The 21,635-nt window shown below is 47.3% G+C and overlaps 6 protein-coding genes across 6 annotated transcripts; 3 read left to right on the forward strand and 3 right to left on the reverse strand.

Annotated features, from left to right (window-relative positions):
- Positions 1-953: 953 nt before the first annotated feature.
- Positions 954-2,917, reverse strand: GGS22DRAFT_94174 (FAD binding domain protein). The gene is made up of 6 exons (XM_047968481.1): positions 1,934-2,917; positions 1,816-1,871; positions 1,696-1,744; positions 1,444-1,633; positions 1,273-1,376; positions 954-1,207 (listed from the first exon to the last, which is right to left on the reverse strand). Exons 1-6 carry the CDS (start codon positions 2,755-2,757, stop codon positions 1,123-1,125), a joined length of 1,308 nt encoding a protein of 435 aa, XP_047822006.1. The 5' UTR covers positions 2,758-2,917; the 3' UTR covers positions 954-1,122.
- Positions 2,918-3,859: 942 nt separating this feature from the next.
- On the forward strand, positions 3,860-10,751 carry GGS22DRAFT_185551 (putative polyketide synthase; the record flags this gene model as incomplete). Its single annotated transcript, XM_047964338.1, has 8 exons — positions 3,860-4,423; positions 4,485-5,490; positions 5,547-5,731; positions 5,791-6,101; positions 6,167-6,257; positions 6,340-7,196; positions 7,260-9,684; positions 9,741-10,751. The coding sequence occupies 8 exons, from the start codon at positions 3,860-3,862 to the stop codon at positions 10,749-10,751; spliced, it is 6,450 nt and encodes a 2,149-aa protein (XP_047822007.1).
- A 1,927-nt stretch (positions 10,752-12,678) lies between these two features.
- On the forward strand, positions 12,679-14,220 carry GGS22DRAFT_185552 (terpenoid synthase; the record flags this gene model as incomplete). Its single annotated transcript, XM_047964339.1, has 9 exons — positions 12,679-12,833; positions 12,894-13,017; positions 13,083-13,101; positions 13,161-13,355; positions 13,407-13,566; positions 13,615-13,704; positions 13,763-13,796; positions 13,843-14,069; positions 14,133-14,220. 9 exons carry the CDS (start codon positions 12,679-12,681, stop codon positions 14,218-14,220), a joined length of 1,092 nt encoding a protein of 363 aa, XP_047822008.1.
- Positions 14,221-15,558: 1,338 nt separating this feature from the next.
- Positions 15,559-17,192, reverse strand: GGS22DRAFT_155268 (FAD dependent oxidoreductase). The gene has a single exon (XM_047960178.1). It carries the CDS (start codon positions 17,042-17,044, stop codon positions 15,599-15,601), a length of 1,446 nt encoding a protein of 481 aa, XP_047822009.1. The 5' UTR covers positions 17,045-17,192; the 3' UTR covers positions 15,559-15,598.
- Positions 17,193-17,579: 387 nt separating this feature from the next.
- GGS22DRAFT_185555 (NAD(P)-binding protein) lies at positions 17,580-18,601 on the reverse strand (the record flags this gene model as incomplete). The annotated part of the gene is made up of 5 exons (XM_047964340.1): positions 17,580-17,651; positions 17,702-17,801; positions 17,855-17,905; positions 18,006-18,498; positions 18,565-18,601. The coding sequence occupies 5 exons, from the start codon at positions 18,599-18,601 to the stop codon at positions 17,580-17,582; spliced, it is 753 nt and encodes a 250-aa protein (XP_047822010.1).
- GGS22DRAFT_155270 (uncharacterized protein) lies at positions 18,506-20,291 on the forward strand. Its single transcript, XM_047960179.1, has 2 exons — positions 18,506-19,269; positions 19,340-20,291. Exons 1-2 carry the CDS (start codon positions 19,171-19,173, stop codon positions 20,000-20,002), a joined length of 762 nt encoding a protein of 253 aa, XP_047822011.1. The 5' UTR covers positions 18,506-19,170; the 3' UTR covers positions 20,003-20,291.
- Positions 20,292-21,635: the final 1,344 nt, after the last annotated feature.

Here is a 21,635-nt window from a genome sequence, read left to right on the forward strand (position 1 = left end):
CCATCGAATCGATATTATCTGATTGGAGAGATATTCGTCACGGCTCCCGTACGTACATAGACACGCCGCTTTCTTGTCTAACATTGCGTTTAATCTGATGGGGGCCATGGAATTTAACTGGTTGGTGGCTTGTAAAGATCCTTGTCAGCTTATGGTTTATCTATGCTAAATCCGCATCATGTTTAGTAAAATGTAGATTTCGAGTATTTCACATAGTGAAACGGGAGATCGTCGAGCATTAGGCAGGGCTTAGTGGCTGTATCCATGGTTTGCTTTTCAAATGTCTTTCCCGTATGAAATCCGAACGGGCACTGTAGTCCGAACTTCAGCGAATCGTGAAGTCGACTCTTGCGTGTTGACATTTGGCTCTCTACCTGATGATCCGTTAATTTCTCTTGCTTATACTCCTGATAGTCGGAAGGGGAAAGGCTACTATCCGCAGCTTACGAAGTTATCGCAACATGAGCCGATATTTATGCTCCGGAAAGACCAATAGAGACAGAAGAGTGGAATCTGACCGGATGCGCATAGTCTGGGTATACAATTTATACAGCAGTGGATAACCCAATAAAGCGGTAGTCAGATCATGTTTGCGATAAGAAAGAGCTGCAATGAGGCTCTTTTCATCCGAGCTTATGATCGCCCTACGACATGGCACCCTGGACAGTGGCAGTGATGTAGCTACCAGATAGGTATGTAAGAGCGACAAACGATGATGCAGGCGTTGTTGTACCGCATGATCCACAACACTTCTTGCATGCTGTGCGACCCCATTAATGACGAATCCGTAAAGGGGGATGAGTCAGGAGTACAGGGGTACATCGTGATGATTACCTATTTCCGGAATAAATAAGTTCAAGTTATTCTTTTAACCAGTCATTAGTCACCTTCAATTTTCATTATGAATCTAACGAGTAACCAAAATCGCGCGTTATGTAAGCATCCCGAGTACCCAAGTAGGGGGCTAGATAAATAGGTATATTCAGAAAGTTGTTAGTTGCTAGGTAGGTACCTACTGTAATGCGACAGCTCTATCATATGTATGTCTATTTCTTTGACGTACTTGGTTTGATCTAGATTTTGATATCATTCAATTTAAATCCCTCCAACCTTGCTGTTTCGTTAAAAAGGATGGGCCTCATAGGCCTTGTCTGCTTCCACGATGGCGTCATACCCCCATAGCCATGGTTGTACAGATGGGCACGACCTAAGTTGAAGTGATACATTAGTTATGCAAGTTGTATCAGATAGTATTCTTCATCAAGTTCTTACCATCGACTTGGGAAATGCGGTGGTGGCTCCTTGCCAAGATATTCTAGAAGCAAGGCATCCCTTTGCTCTTGTTCTGGTCCGTCAGGTAGATGGAATGAATCTCTCTGTAGCAACTATTATTAATAATAGCCCAATTAATCAACGCATGAAAAAGGGCTTGCTTGAACCAACCTGTCCTAATGCTTCCTTTGCTATTCCCTCACCTCGAATTTTTCGCAGATGTTGGTACATTTCGAGAGCTGGGATCAGCTTGTCACGACTCGTCACATACTTCAATAATCGGCCGAGAACCGCACCGTCTTCCAAGGATGAGTTGGCACCTTGCGCAAGATAGGGAAGCATTGGATGACATGCATCGCCGCTAAATCCGGGAAAGTCAGAATACCCATCTTGGAAATATAGACGACTTCAAGATAGACTTACGCCATTAAGAAGGTACCCTCTTCATTCACCCAAGCATCTAGCGTGGATACTAGACAGATCAGATAAGATTAGATGCGTTTTTTATACAGCTTTAAGCCGAAGGGGTTATAGTATACTTACTATGCATAAGTCGCCACTTATCCACCTGGTTTACGCACGCTAATAGCTTGCTTAGACTGTGATAAGCCCTATGTGAGAAATGAACGCGTAACGCTAAGTGTTATGAAGTTTAGCTCACATGGGATCCCAAGACTCGAATAGTTTTCGCATCTCATCCACATCAGCAGCGGCTCGGCTTACGTCTTCGGGTAGATCGTCGGGGCGAAGCAAGACAAGGTTATATGTCTGGCCCTGTCGTAGAGAATACCCCACTACGTGGGATTCTGGACCGATCCATAAGTTGACAGAAGGCTTCGAGACCAATTCTCGCAATTCCGGATCCTTGACATCTTCCAGATTGAGTATGATCCGATATGCAAGATCTCCGGTCGGCTTCGGTGTTAGCTGCCGACCTAGCAAGAAACTCCTTGTGCGCGACCACAAACCATCGGCGCCGAGAATGAGATCGCCTTGCACCGTCTGGCCATCTCGTGTGGTAACTGTGGCGCGTTTGAAGTCAACTTGTTGGACATCAGCACCCAAGCGAATTTCAACACCGAGAGACTTTGCGCGATTTACTAATGCTTCTTGCAAGTCGGCACGATGAATGTCCCAAAAAGGAGCCTTGTAACGCTCAAGGACCTTCTCTTGGAAATGTTCCTCGTATGATAGAAGTCGGGTACCATCATAACGTCTAACGGCCAGGTAAGAAGGAATTGCGGCTTTGGAACTCAGCTCATCGTAAACTCCCCAGTGATGGAACAGACGACTCGCATTAGGAGTGACCTGCAATCCGGCACCGATTTCCTCTAGCTTGGAAACCTTTTCCAGCACCGTGACGCGGTGGCCTTCTAGCTGAGTGCTAATGGCGGCCGCAAGTCCGGCTAGACCTGCACCGATAACGATGAGGTGCAATTGCAATTTTGCGGGTTTATCGCCATTCTGAGTTCCGTTAACTGTCATTGCGGAAGATGACTTCGAAGGTCCAGATAATTATGTATGGAAATAGGTGTTTCTGTTTCAATTAGACATAGTCCGGCGACGGGATGGTCTGGTACGAGGTTCCTTTTGTTGTAATAAATCTAGGTGGGGTGGAAGAAGGGATAAAATGACAACCTCATCGGAGAGGTAAGATATTCGGATCGTAGATAGGATTTCGAGGGATTTCGTTTCGGTGTGTAAGCCATTTCGTAGTAATGCCACCCCTGTAAGTGCAAATACTCTCGTACCACCCGGGCACTCTTGTCCGTACGATTATGTACGTAACGACAATTATTCCTTATTCCCACCATCCCGCGCGGTTGTCATACCAATGGCACCGAGTACGTAAGGTTGATCTATCGATAAGCTTAAATCCTAACCGACCAATTGACCAATTAAATCTTCGTCTAAAAGACTATCGAGCTTTTCGGGGTCTGCGGAGTTATAGTCGTTGCGGCACTTACCACTGGGCTGCTTACCTTCCCGCTTCAGGTCGTCTCACAACGCCTTGGCCCGCCATGACCCGCCTTTTTGGTGTCACTCTGTACACTCCGAGAGATAGGGGTGAGCCTAGAGGACTAGGGGGCCAAGAGGACCTGGTATAATACATCTAAGATTCCAAATGATCCTTACATCAGCAGCATGATATGACAACGGGGAAACCAGGATCCTAGCCACTTACATAACGGAAGGGAGCGGCGTATTTGTTTACCCATTGAGGTTAGACGACGCCGTATTGTTTCGGTTCTAATATAAAGCTATCACATGTTACCAAATCAGGTAGACAGGAGAAAATGTTATAGCTGAGGCTGTACTTCACCTTATTGCATCATGCTGGCGCGGGCTTATTATTCCTGCTTATATTCACCGGCTTGCACAGCGGATTGATCTGTCAGCTCCTGTGAGAGGCGGCCAAGTGGGGATAATTGTTATCATAACACAGCATAACTTCCCTTGGTCCAGAGTGCCCGGGAAATTCCTTGATAACGATGAATCGGGGCAACTATTTATTAAATGTAGAGGCAATTCCCTCTCAGAAGCCTGGGTGATCCGTAGAGGTTCGGTGTGTCTTCACTTCTTCAAGATGTATCGCGTAGCTGTATTTGCTGGCCTTGGGTCCGAATCCCTCTTTTCACGCACTACTTTGGACACAGCTGTCCAAGATGCATCTTTGCCGGAATCCCAGATAATCTTGCGAGCATGCCATGCTACCTTTCGAACGCAGATAGAAAAAGCGATAGAGCAATGCCTTCTATCCCCGGAGTTAGTTAGTCTAGACGACTTCGATCAACCAGAAAGTCTCATACAACCTCCTCTTATATATCATCACAATGTTGTGATACAGCACACGGCCATATATCTCATTCAAATCTTTCGATTCCTTCGTCATTCAAGAGGCTCTCATGATGTCCAAGGCGCTGCTGGATTTTGCGCTGGGCTGTTGCCCGCTGCTGTGGTAGCCACATCTCACAACGTGATTGAATTCATGCAGCGAGCACAGGAGTTCTTCCATGTTACCCTCTGGCTTGGCATAAACTCAGAATCATACCGCCGTACAGAAGTCTCCCGAAGTGGATGCTCTCCTAATCTACCTTGGAGTGTGGTAGTTCATAATATCTCTCATGATATCATTACCGAGTTGCTCAGTGTATGTATATGCAAAGAAGATACTTACTCACTGATAAGAAGCAAAGCTAACCAATGAATAGGATACTGAAGTCCCTATATACGTTAGCGCTAGAAACTCACTGGGTTGTGTGACCTTGAGCGGAAAGGGAGACCAGCTTGCGCAGTTCATCGACGAGAAACTTCCATCCCAATGTAGAACGCGACCGACAAATGTCTTCTCCTTATATCACAACCGCGATAAATTAAGCGAAGTTTTCCATCAGACTGTAGGAATCCTTGGACAGGAAATATCTTCTCAATGGAAACTTCCGATCGTTCTGGCGGTCCCACTTTTCTCCACGGTGACGGGTGAGGCCTTATCCATCTCCGCCAACCTAGAAGCTTCGACCACGCTCGGCGAACTGGTCTCTCTCCTGTTGGAAATGATATTTCTAGAGCCAGTCGATTGGGTATCTGTCCAAGAAAGTATTCTGTCAGATATTCAGCACCACGTCGATTCAGAAAAATGCGAGATCTTGAACTTTGGACCAGGATACGGAGTATCGAAGCCAGCACAGCAGCTACCTCAGACTGTGGAAATCCGAGATGTCTCAGCTACTGGGGTATCCAGCACACCTGGAGAAGGAGCTTCTAACATATCGTTAGACGACATAGCCATCGTTGGGATGGCAGTTGACCTACCCGGCGCTTCGGATGCTGATGAACTGTGGGATAACCTTTGCAACGGGGTAAACTCTTGTTCAGAGATCCCAAGCTCGAGGTTCCACATAGATGACTTCTATCAGAAGAAGGATGAGAAGGGAAGCCGCGCCAAACGATCAATCAATACCAGATACGGAAACTTCCTAAAGAACCCGTTCCTATTTGACAACGATCTCTTCGATATATCTCCTCGGGAGGCCAAGTCAATTGACCCGCAGCAACGAGTGCTTCTTCAGACGTCGTATCGCGCTTTGGAAGATGCTGGATATGTTCCTGATTCAACTCCCTCTTTTGCTCGCGATACATTCGGGTGTTTCGTCGGTAATGCAACACTTGATTACACCGAGAACCTTCGCGCTGATATCGACGTGTACTATAGCCCAGGTAAGTTACTATTCGTATACCAACCTGTATGGGACTTGGCTTATGCTACGTCGTAGGGACGCTGCGGGCATTCCAGAGTGGACGTATCTCATACTACTTTGGTTGGAGTGGCCCATCGATTACACTTGATACCGCTTGCAGTTCTTCAATGGTTGCTCTTCACCAGGCAGTGCGTGCCTTGACAGCTGGTGACTGCAGAGCAGCACTCGTAGGCGGGGTGAATGTTATCACTAGCCCGGACGTAAGTGTTTTCATCTCTTGCTGACTAAGGGGAGTGCTTGGTGAGCTCACATGTTGTAGATGTACCTCGGCCTTGATCGCGCACATTTTCTCAGCCCTACGGGGCAATGCAAAGCTTTCGATGCCTCTGCAGATGGGTACTGTCGTTCCGAAGGCTGCGGCATTTTCATTGTTAAGAAGATGCGAGATGCACTCGCGGAAGGCGATCGAATCCACGCTGTCATAAAAGGAATCGAGTTGAACCAAAGTGGGAATGCGCACTCGATTACTCATCCCCACTCTCCCACTCAAGAGCAGCTGTTCCGCCAACTGTTAGGCAAGACGAAGATCCATCCTCACCAGCTGTCTGTTGTTGAAACTCATGGAACAGGGTAAGAAATTGTCTTTCCAACACTTGTTGAGTCGCAGATCAATACTCACTATTTTCGGCATCTAGAACTCAGGCTGGAGACCCGAATGAATTAGAAAGTTTACGGAGTGCCCTGTGTAGTGGCCGTAGCCCTCGAAACCCGGTACACTTTACATCGGTAAGTTACCCTTCCAGATAAAGGCATTAATGTACATGCTATAGTGGAGGTGCAGAAATCTAATGCATAGAAATCATAATAGATCAAAGCAAACCTTGGGCACGCAGAGGCAGCGTCGGGTGCTGCCGCCTTGGCCAAGGTGATTCTTATGATGAGACATGGAAAGATACCACCCTTGGTATCTTTAAAGAATTTAAACCCCAAGATTCAGAAGCTTGACGTGGACGGCTCCGTAATTGATCGCGAGGTGACAACTTGGCGACAGCCTGAAGGCCAACCGAGACTAGCATTGATAAACAACTTCGGGGCGGCTGGATCAAATGCTGCGGTAATCGTTCGGGAGTATGAAGTCCCTACTGTTCCCCGACATACCCTTAGCGGTGATGCGCAAACATATGTCTTAGGCTTATCTAGCAAGAGCACTAAGGTCCTTAACAAGCTTCGCGAGGAGCTTATTGCCGAATTGACTCGGACTCTTCCAACAGGCTCGCCTTCTTTAGGCGATATCTGTTACACAATGACAGCACGTCGACAACTTTATGGCCACCGCATCTCAGTAACGGCAGATTCAGTTGACAAGTTAATAAAGGCTTTGCAGAGTGCCCAACCCAGCCATGTGCCACTTGCGAAGGCCTCTGGGCTTCGGATTGCCTTTGTCTTTTCGGGGCAGGGGTCGCAGTATTTGGGAATGGGTCAGCAGCTCATGTCCATCTACCCGGTCTTCTCAAGAACCATTCGCCAATGCGACCAGATACTGAAGAGAAATGGCTTCCCTGGGTGCTTGGAAATTATCGATCCAAGCACGGTGGCCAATACAAACTTGGAAGACAACAACTCACAGATTCAGGCTTTTCAGTCCGCCATATATGCATTGGAAGTCGCTTTGGCTCAGCTATTGATATCGTGGAATATTCTTCCAAGTTTAGTCGTCGGACATAGGTAGGACTCGCTACATATTTCCTAGAATTACATCAAGTCAGAATTGCTAATGTTTGAGATTAGTCTCGGCGAATATGCTGCGCTCGTAACTGCGGGGGTGTTAGATATATCGAGTGGTGCCCTCTTAGTTGCACGCCGAGCCCAGCTAATGGTGACCAAATGTGAAATTGGGAAAACTTCGATGCTAGCTGTGAACCTCGGGGCCTCTGATGCGCGGGCGATTATCGCAAGCGACACCCGTTTCCAGCAATTGGCCATCTCATGCGATAACAGCCGTACAGATTGCGTGGTGGGTGGGCCTGTACCTCAGTTGGAAGCTTTTAAGAATCATCTTAAAAGTACGAGTGGCATCAAAAGTAAGCTCCTCGATGTACCATTGGCGTATCATACGGACGCCATGGACCCTATTCTCCCTGAGCTGGTGGAGTATGCGAATACTGTGGTATTGAGAAAGCCTTCCATTCCGGTTGTCTCAAATGTCTTGGGGCATATAGTACCAGCAGGAGAGGATGTGTTTACTCCTGAGTATTTTGCACGTCACTCACGCCAGACGGTAGCCTTCCAACAAGGCTTAGATGAATACCTAGCGGATTCTCCTGATGCGGCGATGACCCATTGGGTGGAACTTGGACCACATGCTTCCCTCCTCCCCATGATCTCGACACAAGCTACCACAGCACAGGCCGGCTTGGTGCCATGCCTTCGAAAAGGACTTTCCCCATCTGCCACTTTATCGCAACTTTTAAGTCACTTTTATCAGCGAGCAGCTCCGATCAAGTGGCGCAAGGCTTTCGATTTTCAGGAAAAGCCTCAACTGGTAGACCTCCCTGGTTTGCCGTTCTTCCAATCTGAATTCGTGGTGTCGTACCCTCATGAAACTTCGGCTTTGTTAACCGGATTACCCGAGAAAGTTCACGAGACGACATCTAGTAATGCATTCCTTAGCCGGACCATCCAAAAGGCCTCCGAGACAAATGACTTCATCGGAATATATCAGACATCAATCCAGTCTCTAAGAGAGTTCATTACCGGCCATATCGTTTGCGAGCATGCTCTCTGCCCGGCGTCGGTATACCATCAAATGGCTCTATCAGCTGTGCAGGACATGCAGCCGGAAAAGGGAATAGAATCAGCTTGGTCGTTGTCAGACATAACATACGTTGCCCCGCTTCTCTACACGAGCCAGTCGACCGCTATAGTCCGCATTCGTGTTTTCCCATCTAGTGGTTCTCAGAATGAATTTAGTTTTGAGGTGTCGTCTTTCGCCGATGGTACTGAACCAGACCGTGGGATTACTCATTGCAAGGGTCATCTGAAGTGCAAGGTCAGAAAGACCACAGAGAAGAAATACACACGAGCGGCTCGTATGTTGAAAAGACAGGTCGACAGATTCATTCATCCTGATCCAAATACCATCTTAGAAACATTCTCGACAAAAGCTATGTACGAGAATGTTTTCACCCGAGTGGTCACATACTCCAAGTTGTATCAACAAGTGCAATACATCCGCATTAGTCCGGAATGCGATGAAGCATATGCGCGGTGTAAGTCTTCAGTTACACCCTCGAACACACCGGCAGATAGCAGCGCTATATTTATGGATGTTTTGTTGCATGTGGCCGGGTTTGTTGCGAACCTCTCCATTGGCAGTGGAGAGGCTTGTATTTGCAAAGAAGTGGAGTCGGCATTAGTACTGCGTGAACCGGTCTCCCCCGGAACCATGTTTGACGTCCACTGTACCGTGATTGAATTACCCAGAGAGGGACTTTTCATCGCCGACGCACAGGCGACTGACGAGCACGGTGTTATGGCTTCCTTCAAGGGAATGGCCTTCCAGCGAGTCCAACTAGCTAAGATCAACCAGGCGTTCGGTATCCAATCAAGGAGAGGACAGGGAACGTCCAACGCAGCACCACGCCCTCAGCAGCCCAATAACACTAAAAAGGCCGTTGAACTCCAGCCTGCGGTTTCGGTTCCGTCGTCTCAATCAAAATTTGCTGTGAAAAACCTCATAGCTCAGACGTGCGGAGCAGATGCGACTGACTTATCTTCGGAAGCGAATTTAGAGGCATTCGGCTTCGACTCATTACTAATGATCGAATTGGAAGCCCAATTATCATCAGCCTATCCTCAATTAGATGTGTCTGCCTTGGCAGAGTGTCATACCATCGGCGATATTGAGAACCTCTGCTCTGGACAGCAAACCATAGAGACTCCTCCTAATTCTGTTATTGGTGTGCCAAACGAAGACGTAGCAGATGTCGCCGATGATATTCCGAATATTCAAAGGTTAACTCGTGCTATTATTGCCGAGACATGCAGCGGGGATGTTGATAGTATTGACTCAAGTTCCGAGCTGTCGGCGCTGGGTATAGACTCGCTTATGATTTTCGAACTGGAATCGAGTCTGTCGAAAATCAGCAACGGTGGGTATCTGTCGTCGTCTGATTTGGAGGAATGCCACACAGTTGGTGATGTTGAGAAGTTGGTAAGTGATACCCTCAGGCTTTCTGCCACGAAATCAAAGATCTAATATTTCTCCAGATCTTAAGCAGCTACCCGCGATCTCCAACACAAGACAGCAGCTCCGCCGTCTCAAGTTCAAATTCATCCTCATCAACAAGCCCCGTATCATCATCAGGTGCAACTACCCCCACCGCGACTCCCACCGCTCTCGCAACACCCATAACCGCAGAATCATCCCAAGTCCTCTTCAACACTGCCACTATCGAGAAAGTCACAAAAATCCTCAACTTAGATCAACAGCCTGAGATCGTGCAAGCAGCTCCCTCATCTCAACTTACAGGCAACGACAAGCGAGAGCCGTCTCTCTTCCTCATTCACGATGGCAGCGGCGTATGCACGCACTACCACCGTTTACAGCCCCTCAGGCGTCCCGTGTACGCGCTACACGACCCGAAGCTGCTAGACCCATTCGACGGGTGGAAAAGCCTCAGCGCCATGGCGGAAGAATACGCTCGCCAAATCAGCGCTACAACTGCCGGGCCGTATCTCCTAGGCGGCTGGTCATTCGGCGGCGTCGTAGCCTTCGAAGCAGCACGTCAACTACTTTCCCAAGGGCATGGCGTAATCGGAGTGATCCTAATCGACTCACCCGCGCCACTAGACCATCAACCACTCTCAGCGCGCATAATCGACGCAGTAACAAGCCAAGCCAAAGAGCCAGGAACCGAGGCAGCGAAAGCAATCCGCGCCGTAACGCGGCGCAGCTTCGCTTCGTGCGCGAACCTTCTCGGCGCTTTTACACCCTCACCGCCGTCCGCGCAGCCCGTGCCGCGCGTCTTCTTGCTACGATCGCGGGAGGGCTGGCAGGACGCGTCAGATCCTGACTTCTTCGAGAATGAGTGGTTGCAGGACCGACGCAGCCCGCGCGGGGCTATCAGCGGCTGGGAGACGGTGACCGCGTCCAAAGTTGCTTGGGTTGATATCCCTGGTAACCATTTCCAGGTCTTTGACGCTGCTAATATTGAGGCTACTTCCACGTCGATACGTCGTGCTTGTGCTGAGTTGGAGGGCGCATATTCACGCGTTTGAAAAACGACTTGGGGTTTCAAAGATTTGGGTTATGTAAGGACGGAGAATTATGTAAGTGGCTCAGATTACGTAATGAGAAAGGATTATGTAAGAATTGGGAGGGGAAATTTGATGAGGTAATCTTGGATGACATAATAATCTAACTAAGCAAGATGAACCCCTCCGAGGGGTTGGGTTTCTTCCTTCATTACCTACATGATCTTCTTCCTACACAATATTTCCTTGGAGGTAGACGGGGTAGGATAGACACTTTTCGGCTCCTCGATATAGAAGTAGATCATAGATATTTGGATACAGTTCAATTTGATAAGTATTAATAGGTATAACGAGAATATTTACCCATTCAATTGCCGTTGAGCAAGACTCTTTTAACTGGTACCCCTAAACTAGCATAACACTAAGCCCTAGAAGTCCACTAACATTCACTGATCCACTAAATGCTTAATTAGGTGGCCCTGGGGTTAAGTAGATTTAGCGATGCCCCCCCTAAAAATCTGCAGTACGTCCCCTGAAACCTCCACAACTCTCAGATCCATATTTTTATTTCAACCACATTTTTACTACTCACTTCTGTAATACCCAACGATGCTTTCAGGTGGAATTTCATACGATTAAATTCCATGATAACCTAATAGCTAGCAGTATACAGACCTCGGATGCATTGAGCCTGTTCCTTTAGTTGGCTATTACCGGGATACGTGCCTAGGTTCCAAGTAGGTACTACGTTTTATGATTCCATCGCAGGACGGGACTAAAAGGCTAGGATACAATAAAATTGTTGCGCGAGAAGCCCTAAACTACTCTCACTAAGGAAAAAACGGCATACATACAGGTGAGGCCCTTTGTCTGTTGTGTTCCAAGAGCTAGCTACCAACAAGACCTCATGGTCCCAACGGACCCCCACCGGCCGAGTCCTGATCCCACATACTCCTAGCCTTACATATATAGCCCCTAAATACATGCGGCGAAACTCCAGGAAAATGACTTGGCTATGCAGTGCCTACTTCCAACGAGATGATGCCATATCAGGATTTAATAGGTCACTTATCTTTTTAATCGTAAAGCCTAACCATACAAGTCGGCTCTCTTATCAAGGATACAAGCTACTCAGACTCAAGATGGTCCCACTCGGGGAAGCACAATCCCAGTGATACGGCTCAGTGACTACGGGAATAAGACGTCGATAGTATCCCGGAAGTCGATTTCTATTACCTAGTTCTTCCCTCCCTGAATGTCAGGGAAGATGAATTTCCAATGTTGTCTTATTGGTATCGCATACTGCGCCGCTCATACCAGGATTTAGATACGCGTGATGACCAATTCCGCCGTCGAGGAAAGAAAATAGGCCATGGCGTTTAGGCTTATCACTGAATCCTAACGCCGACCCTCCGAGGAAACTCACACGTTCTCAAATGATGCTAACAAGTAGATAGGTTAGAGACCGGAATGCCGGATTCTGTGATTATCTAGTAATGTGAGAGCATACACTGGATTAATCTGACTCGCAAAAAGTTTGATTGGTTTCCTATACGCCACATCCGTGCTTATTTATGAGAGATCGCTACCAAAGGTTCATCATTCCTTGAGAATCGAAAGCGGGACTCACAAGGCGCTCACCGAGTTTCATCCGTAGGTAGATATTTGAGTTCATGGGGGCTTCGTAATAGTTCCTGGGCAATACTAAGACTGTCAGGTTCCAACCTGTGTAGAATCTGCATCGGGGGCTACGGATAGAAGCAAGGGTTGAGTGACCTCGAGGTTTAGAGGTCAAGATGTCACAAGACATACCCCAGGAAGACTAGTTTTTGAGGAATTATGATTCCATGGCCGTTGTGTTTACCGTGTATATAATGTTAGCTACCTATCAATTATATACAAGTTTTTCATTACAATTTTGTATCTCTTTTATACTATCATCAATATCAAAATGTTGAACAATCAGACAAACGTTGAATTGCTTCTTGCAAAGTGTGTTGGCCAAAAGGTCAAGATCCCGGATTTCTTTGCCATTTGTCCATGGAGCGTCGAAGTGTCTGCTAAGGATGAAAAGATGGAGAGGGAAGTAGATCGATGGCGATCAAGGTATTATACTCCGTATCCCAAGGTCTTGTAATAGCTCCTTTCGTTCTTACAAAATTCAAGATGGATCAAGACCCCGAAAAGTTTAAAGCGAAACCGTATAGTTGACCCCTGTCTATTTGCTCGGGCGGCTGCTCCAAAGGCTTCCTTTGATGAGTTAGTAATATTATCTAAGTGGGTTGCTTGGGTAAGTTCGAACAGGTTGAGACTCATTCAAGTCGCTCGAAACACCGGAACTAATGAGCATGATAGACATATTATTGGGATGATGGTATGATACCCACTACCAAATTCAGACAGCCAAACTTATAAATTGCATATTACCTACAGCTCATGACTTCGGCGAGTTTGACGGCATGACTCAGGAGGTTATTGACCATCAAAAGCAGACAATAGAATTGTACCGGCAGTGTCTATTTTCCAAGTCACCGAGATCTATTAACCCCGCCGCAGTTTCCCCTGACTATCTCACTGTACAGTCGGCCCATGAATTCGCAGCTGTCGTAGGAGAGGAAGCTTTGTCATGTAAGAATCCGCGAAATATCATGAATGGGTATCTTACTAACCTGTGCACAGCATCGCTGAAGAAATGGACTTTCAAAGTCCTCGCCAACTCCTGTAGGGCTGTTTCCCGTCTCCAGCATGAGTTTGATAAGAGAAATGTACTGGATCTTGAGACATACTGGAAACTCCGTATGGACTCATCTGCTGCATTGCCTACTCTAGCAATCATCTTGTCAGTTATCACACCTTCTCTAATAAAATCTTACTAAGACTAGTCTAGGTTTACCGATCAGATCGCTTTTCCAGATTGGTTTTTCGACCACGACCTCGTCAACAAGGCAGCGGAACTAGCTGATATCATCATATCGATGTAAGTCATTGTTACCCAATATCTAATCATTAGATACAGAGTTGATAACAAGAATCAGTGTTAACGATATCGCGTCTGCGAGATACGAACTTGTAATTATATCACTCTCAAGATCTTATCTGTGACTAACAACAACAGCAATGCAAGCATGTTGACAATCTCATCCCAATACTAGTTCATCACAAGGGAATTACACCCCAAAAAGCTATAGATGAAGCGGCTAAAATTGCTCACCAAGCTTATCTTGACTTTGAGGCACTAGAACCACAGCTCATCCAGCTTGGTAAGAGTCGTGGTGCCACTTACGAGATGAGAAGGTTTATCGCAAGCTGTAAATCGGAGTGTACTGGAATTATTCATTGGCAGTGAGTCGCAATTTATTATATAAAGGGGGGATAAAAAGCCAAATACTAACATCCATATGGTAGTTATCATGTTAAGCGGTACCTCCCCTGGAAGCCAGGCATGGATCGTGGGAATGTATCATTGGTCCTCGGTGAGGATCTACCTAAATAATATAGGTGCCTAGAGACTTAGTTGGCTAGAAAACTAGGTAGGTACCTGGTTATTGGAGACTTGATATGCCGAACTTCTAATCGAATCGGGGTTAGGACCGATCCGTTAAGGGGGCTCATTGGTCACTGCTCCTAGGACAACGTAGGCAAAGGACATGGTCTGTATGTATATCGTAGTGCGATCTTTATTAGATACCTAGAGTCGAAACTTATTCCTCAATAACGTCATTTTTATCCTATCCATCGACTTTCTATCGTGACACATGACTTCTTTCATCGAAGTGGGTGACTACCCCCGCTGATTATAGAACCAATTTACAAAGTGAATGGGAGGGGCATATTAACAATGGTAATCAAAGGTACATTCATTTCCGGCTAATATATCATATGAACGTACCTATACGCCATCGACGTCAACCGTTAAATATCACGACTCCCATAACTTCAGTATTTAAGGACTGTATCTTAGTAAGGGCGGCTTGGAACATATCATGGAAACCGAATTTTCGACGCCTTTACTCAATACGATCTATCAGAATCAGAACCGTGACGAAGATATCTCATAGGAGATGATCTGCCCACGGCTCAGCCTGAGCTATGATAGACTTACCTATCTAGCTGATGAACTCGTCTATCTATAAGTCGCTATTGACCTGACTCGCAACTCGTTGAAACTTGTCTCTATTCACACAAACGCCGATCTTACAAGACAGACCTAGATATTGGTCTCTGGAACTATATTTAAATCAACTACCACGAAGCAACTTCGCGACTACAACGAGCAATTCACCAGAACCTCTACCAATTATCTACTATTGAAGAATACCCGTACAATCAATTGTATCCGTCTCCGACGATTCCGCATAGCACTCTACAAGCTCCGGGCTCTCCGTATTCCGTCTAAGATCACACGGCAAACACCGATATTTTCCTAAATTTCAAATATCTAACCATGGACGAGGTAACTTGAACCCTTCTATACCCTGAGTGATTCGAAGCTGACAAAAGTACAAGTCCGAGACCTGTCCGGACTGCAGCAGCTCCGAAGTCTGCTCGGCATGCACGGAGAAGAAGCGCCAGGAAACGGCAGAGAGACGCAAGAAAGCAAAGGAAGACCGTGTGGGTAAATGAGATGAAGAACAATACGTGATTATCTGCATCCTTGGGATATTGGAATGCTCTGGATTATCAGTCAAGGCCCTGTGATCTGATCAGGTGTATCTGCTTTTCGCGCGTGGACGTTTTAGGTTGGATGTGGCATCGTCGTATTCGTTATCTTACTCCGTGCCAAAAGAAGTAATAGCAAAAAAATAAACGACGTTTATCTAATATCATAGTTATTATTTCTCAATTCAGGGTTATATTCAACTTACGCTAAGCTACCTCCATAACGCACCCATCCGCGCAGGATCGCAACTCCCTAGCTTTGCGCTCTTCGCCTTGCCATCAAAGACGATCTCGCTTACTAATTTCCCCGTTGCAGGCGCGTTCTGAATGCCCCAGCATGTGTGTCCTGCCGCGACGACCAACCCTTCGGTGTCGTCTACCTTACCTATCCAAGGACCCCCCTGAGGTAGATAACACGCCTGCTTCGCAAGTACTTGTCCATCTTTCCCCAGCTCATCGCTTATCCCGCTGACCTGATATATGATATCGTCACATCGCGCCGTGTCAACTTCGACGTCGGCACTTGTAAGGGGCAACTCGATAGCGTTGTCTGTGGGCCCACAGGCATATGCGGTGCCGTCAGGTCGTGCGTAAATTTCAGGTTCTACAATCTGTTGTCCTATTAGAGGTCGTATGGTTGTTGACTTTCGCCTAGCATCCTGTGGCGTTGGAGTGGGGAAGCCGGTGGGCAGCATGATTGAAGTGAAGAGTGCATATGCGGACACGGGCCTCGGCGTCTTGATGACGACACTATGCGCGCGAGCCGCGGTAATAGGGACATCAGGTAAGAGACGAGTCGTCCATGGACCTGCCGCTACTATGCAATCTGTAGTTGGTAGTATTTCCTCTTTATCATCTTTGATAAACGTTACGCTCTCCACGCTCTTTCCGTCCGCAGTCTTGTTGATAGTCGTAACTCTTGCGCCTGTCACGATCTTCACTCCTTGTTCCTCAGCTAATTGTGCCATACTTCGAGTGAATAGTTCTGGGTGAACTTGCGCTGTCTTATCTGGCGTAGACATTTCCTCGTAGGCAGCTAGGGCATCATCCGTATCCAGCCAATCTAAATCTTCGGGGGCGCCAAGCTTTTGAAGAGCTTTGATATCTGTTTTATGATCCTTATGGAGGCCCTTTGAGCGCTGCTCCGGTTTCCCTCTGACAGGCTCCGTTCCCACCGCCAGGCTGTTGTCGAAACCAGGCGGTAAACGCGCGCGGCAATCGATCTGGCTAGCATAACACCGCCTATATCCCCATCTCTTATCGCCGCCGTGTTCCTTTGCGAGCTCGGCGTGCAATCTAAAACTCAGCGGCACAATTTCCGATGGGAAAGCCCATAGCGCGAGTAAGCCACCCGCTTTGCCACTTGCACCGCCTGCGATACCATCGTGAGCGGGGTTCTTCTTAGACGCGGTTGTGGGGTCGGCTAGCGTCGCCGGGTCCTGGATGCTTTCCGAGGTTCGCCCTCCAGCACTACTTGACGAGGCCTCGAGGAGAGTTATGCGATGCGTCTCGGGAGAGTAGGAAGGGTGTCGAGTAAGGAAATACGCAGTACAACAGCCGATAATTCCTCCACCAATTATGGTGATATCTTTTGGCGTTGAGGTCATTTTCCGCCCTCTTGAAGTAGTAAGAAGACGGAGTGGGGCGAGATTAAGCATTCATTCGAGCCTCATTCATACTCGATCGTTTTTCGATCGTTCGCGCTTTAGAAAGTAGAAATTGGGAGTGTCTGGAATTTGAAACTTGGAACTCGGCGCAAAACAAATTGCCTAGGAACCTCAATTAATATATTTACCAATCTTTACGTAATCAGGGGACTTAATGGTTACGTCACTCCGTATTGTCAGCATGAAATGTCCACTTTTCCACCCCTATCCAACAACCTTGAAACCTGAGTGGTAGTCAGCTATTACTAATCAGCATGCCCCGCAGTCTCCCTGTAAATCGACTTAATTATAGGGGATATCTACTATAAATGCGCTATGAGTATTCATTAACCCCCCAAAGGTTTACCCACTTTTAGGTTTATTCTATTTCCCTGACGGTCTGATCCGCCCTTGTACGATACCACGTACCGCCTTTAATACACCAAAGATCCCACCCCATCTTCAATCCAGTAGTAGGATTAATCGTGATAATCTCAAGGTACAATAGATACCTAGGGACACTGACTTTTATTCCGTGTCATAACACTTACCAAGGAAGCTTATCATTCTTCAAGTTAAAGAACTCACCGGACGTTTCATCTCGGGTCGCTCCGTCAATCTACATTAAACAATTAGCAGGGCAGGAGACATAAAGCTCATATAACTCACTATTTTCATCATACCCTCAACGCTCTCCTCGACGGTATATGTAGCTTTCCCCAATCCCCACTCCTTGGCAATCCAGTTCCCAGGTTCAGTTTGGACCAACCTTGGCAATATTTAGTTATGACGGTTAACAGTTTTTGAGGAATCACATCTTACCCTGGATTGAGCGCCACGGCGACGAGCCATTCATTCGTGAAATGGATTGCACTATCAACCAAACTAATCAGCATGACAGAGTGTAGGTATTATATGTGCGACGCAAGTCGTAAGGCAAAAGGATAGGCGAATGTTGGAGATAGGTGCTTACCGGGTAAGCCAATTTAAAGCAGCCTTCGCTGCGGCATAGGAGGTGCCATCCCAAGACCGGATTTTTCCCATGAGAGAGATCGAGCCACCTCCCGTTGATATTGACACCCATTTCGGCGCGGAAGCCTTTTGCAAAAGGGGACGACATGCCTGGAATAGCATGAGAGGGCCTATGGCGTTGACCTGATACGTGTTCGTCATCTCCTCGGCAGTAACTCTATCCAGTGGCGTAGTCGGAAGTGGGCTCCCGCCGGCATTCGCGATGACAATGTCCAAGTGCTCGATTCCTTCAGACTTCACCACCTCCAAAGCCTTCTGTGGGTCAGTCGGTGAGGTACTTTCGATTGTGACCAGCAGCAACTTGGACCCATCCGCTGCTGGGAAAGCCTTCAGTTCTTCAACGCCTGGGGCCAAGGCGGCACTTTCGCGGATGCTACCGATAACAATGTGTTGGGGCCTTGAAAGATAGGCTTTGGCGAAGCCGTTCCCTATGCCTATAAGGGTAATAATGATGATCAGTAATCAGAAATGACGGCCGAAAAGCGCTTGAGTCTACGTACCGCGACTCACACCGCTTATGAAAACCACAGTGGCCATGATGAACAAATTCGAGAAATAGAGCAGTATGAGCACAGCGAGAGAGAAATCGTCGATGATAGTCAATCGTTAGAGCTCGTTCAAGCTACCTCTCAAATAGGGGGCATCGAGTTCTTCAACAAAGACCCATGAAGAACAGGTCCCTCTTTGAATCCCTGCATTGCGCCACATATGGAGTGACACGTGCTGATGTTGGAAGAAACAGAAACCAACTGCATATTTAAGTCCCGTACTATTGAAATATTCAGTAAGATTTATAATCGAATACTCGTAGATAAAGAAGGGCCTCAAACATCACGATCAGAGGATGCGATCTGCAATTATCTACCATGGATTCTCTGTCGAAGCTTCAGTCTATGATAACCCAGTTCTGGCCGCCCCGCCCCGAATTCACGGATGCCAACATCCCCGCGGGTTCCCAGGCCGGGCGAGTCTTCATAGTGACGGGAGGCAATGCGGGAATAGGCTACGAGCTATGTAAAATTCTATTCGGTACTGGCGCAACGGTATACATGGCCACTCGATCCGAGGTATAGTCGTTCGAGTCGCACTTAATAGTGCTAGGTCAGATGGACCAACTAACCCTCCTCACAGGAGCGAGCCGAAGCATCCATCAAATCAATCAAAGCCTCATACCCAGAAGCCAGCAGCACAACCGGCAAGCTCAAGTTCCTACACCTAGACCTAAGCGACCAGAACTCCGTCCGCGCCGCAGCCCATCTCTTCGCACAATCCGAGACCAAACTCGACGTCCTCTGGAACAACGCGGGCATCGGCCCCAACGCCAACCCTCCCAAGACGCGCACAGCGCAAGATCTAGAGCTATTCATGGGCGTCCACTGCGTCGGCGCGCTTCTCTTCGCGGAGCTCCTCCAACCTCAACTCAAAGCCGCGACGTCCCCTGAACATCCCTCCCGCGTCATCTGGCTGACGAGTGTATTGATCGACTTCTCGGCGCCGAAGAACGGTATCGACTTCGATATCCTGGAGACCGGCGTTCGCGACCAGATCGTGAATTACTCGACCTCGAAGGCGGGGGTGTGGGTTTTGGGACGAGAGTACGGGCGTAGACATGCTGAGGACGGGATCCTTAGCGTGATCGCGAACCCCGGGAATTTGGACGCTGGGGCGTTTAAGGGGACGTCGCGGTTTGCGATGTTCATGATGCGGATATTGTGGTTGCAGAAACCGGTTTTTGGGGCGTACACGGAGCTGTTTGCGGGGCTGTCTCCTGAGGTTACTAATGGGAGGTATGTTTTCCCGTGGGGAAGATCAGTTCCGGATAGTAGTGTTGTGCGTCAGGATGTGTTGAAGGCGGGTGAGACGGAGGAGTTGGGCGGGCTTGGGTATGGTAAGAAGTTGTGGGAGTGGTGTGAGACTAAATGGAAGTTGGCGGAGTAGCTTTGGGGGCAACAAAGAAAGCATCCGCGACCATTCGTTAAGTTAATACATAATGTTCCTTGTCGTCATACCAGCGATAGATCAATAGTTCTTTGTGGCTCTTCCAGGTTCGCATATGGGTGACCCGATAAGACAACGGTCTCTTTTGCTCCATCTGTCTCATTTCATGTTTCTTAAATACTCCAGCCTAGATTAATCTCAAAATCAGCCATCTAGTCAAAATCAAGAAATCATTATAGCTAAATCGCATCTCGATAATGGTTTTTAGCCCAAGGCAACTGCCTAAACGGCCTCAAACCCCTTTTCAAAGACTAGAAGATGAAGTTAGAGTTGGTGTTTTCGATCAAGGCGATGTGCCATATAATAGCGACCCGCAGCTAATCATACCGAACGGCCGGTCGGGATGTTACGGTCTTTATCTCATCACGCCTGATGGCGTAGAGTTCATCTTCCACCACGCAATCATGGAGTATGCTACCACATGTGGCTGTCTCACTAGAATGAGCCCGGGAGAAACGACGTTCCAAATTTCTGCTGAGCTGGATGATCATCGATTACGACTCATTCGCCGAATAAACCACCCAATAGAACCAAAACTCGCAGCTATGGTCGTCATGAAGTTGTTTCTAGGCCTGGAAGTCCCAGAGTACTTTCGTATTAAACGGAGACGCGAAATTGAAAAAGCCGACATAGAAAGTACATAGGCAAGCATAAAATAAACAGATGGTGTACACGTTTACCATTCAGTCTTTATTATGTGACGTATGTCGGATTTGAACCCACCATCCTTTCTTCTTCAAACGGACGATTAGAATTTGACCTTGACCTGTTTGACTTGATGGAAATGCTTTGAGGCTGCCCCAATTATTTTCGCATTGTACTTCAGGGGGTTCATGTCCTTCCCGAGACGCGGTAGTGTGATGAATGATGAAATCTTGGAGGACCGCATCAGCGGCTTCATGCTCGCCGTCGTGCTCATATAGTTCGATCAGCGTAAAATACAAGATCCACATTTCGTTTGATAGAATATCATGTATGGGTACCAAGGTATCTAAGGTCAGCGTTTCTGGTTCGAATAACACAGCTCAGATTATACCACCATATCGCGTTATCGATATATTCAACATCTTCTGACCATGCTGCAAGCAATCGACAACAGTTCAATATCTTGTCCTTGACTTCAAAGGTTGGTCGGTGCACTTCCAAGGCTTCGGCAAGAGCTGTCAAATGAATAACGCGCGGCTTCATCAAGGAGTATAATAGAAGTGACTGAAATTATCATGTTGTTGTTGTAAGATTGATGAGGTACCTCCCTAAGGTTATTTAGGTCCGTGCACGTATTATGATATTTGCTTACTAATACAATTCTACGATTACGTAATAAATGCTTATATAATACAAATGCCAGATCCACCCCTCAAGTTTCTTTTCACTCCCAAAATAATTCAACCCTGCCACTTAACCCTCTTTTCTCTAAAGATGCTCACCATTCCCATCGGTAGTAATCCCGGCTCGACAATATTCAACCCACCAAAACGGTCCATGACTTCAGGTCCGTATAGCTGAGCGACCCATTTCCAATACGGCTCCATAGAAACCCAATTTCCTTTAATACATTTCAGGTTCCCTTGTC

This window comes from Annulohypoxylon maeteangense (assembly GCF_022496945.1).
Source record: "Annulohypoxylon maeteangense strain CBS 123835 unplaced genomic scaffold GGS22scaffold_3, whole genome shotgun sequence".
Classification (NCBI taxonomy): Eukaryota; Fungi; Ascomycota; class Sordariomycetes; order Xylariales; family Hypoxylaceae; genus Annulohypoxylon; species Annulohypoxylon maeteangense.

Excerpts from the sequence above, each read along its gene's own strand:
- GGS22DRAFT_94174 (XM_047968481.1), bottom strand. The coding sequence starts at position 2,757 with ATGACAGTTAACGGAACTCAGAATGGCGATAAACCCGCAAAATTGCAA. Across the intron at positions 1,872-1,933 it reads TTCGAGTCTTGGGATCCCAT|TCTAAGCAAGCTATTAGCGT; the intron begins GTGAGCTAAACT and ends GGCTTATCACAG. Across the intron at positions 1,745-1,815 it reads TAAGTGGCGACTTATGCATA|TATCCACGCTAGATGCTTGG; the intron begins GTAAGTATACTA and ends TGATCTGTCTAG.
- GGS22DRAFT_155268 (XM_047960178.1), bottom strand. The coding sequence starts at position 17,044 with ATGCTTAATCTCGCCCCACTCCGTCTTCTTACTACTTCAAGAGGGCGG.
- GGS22DRAFT_155270 (XM_047960179.1), top strand. The coding sequence starts at position 19,171 with ATGGACCAACTAACCCTCCTCACAGGAGCGAGCCGAAGCATCCATCAA. Across the intron at positions 19,270-19,339 it reads AGCACAACCGGCAAGCTCAA|ACCAAACTCGACGTCCTCTG; the intron begins GTTCCTACACCT and ends GCACAATCCGAG.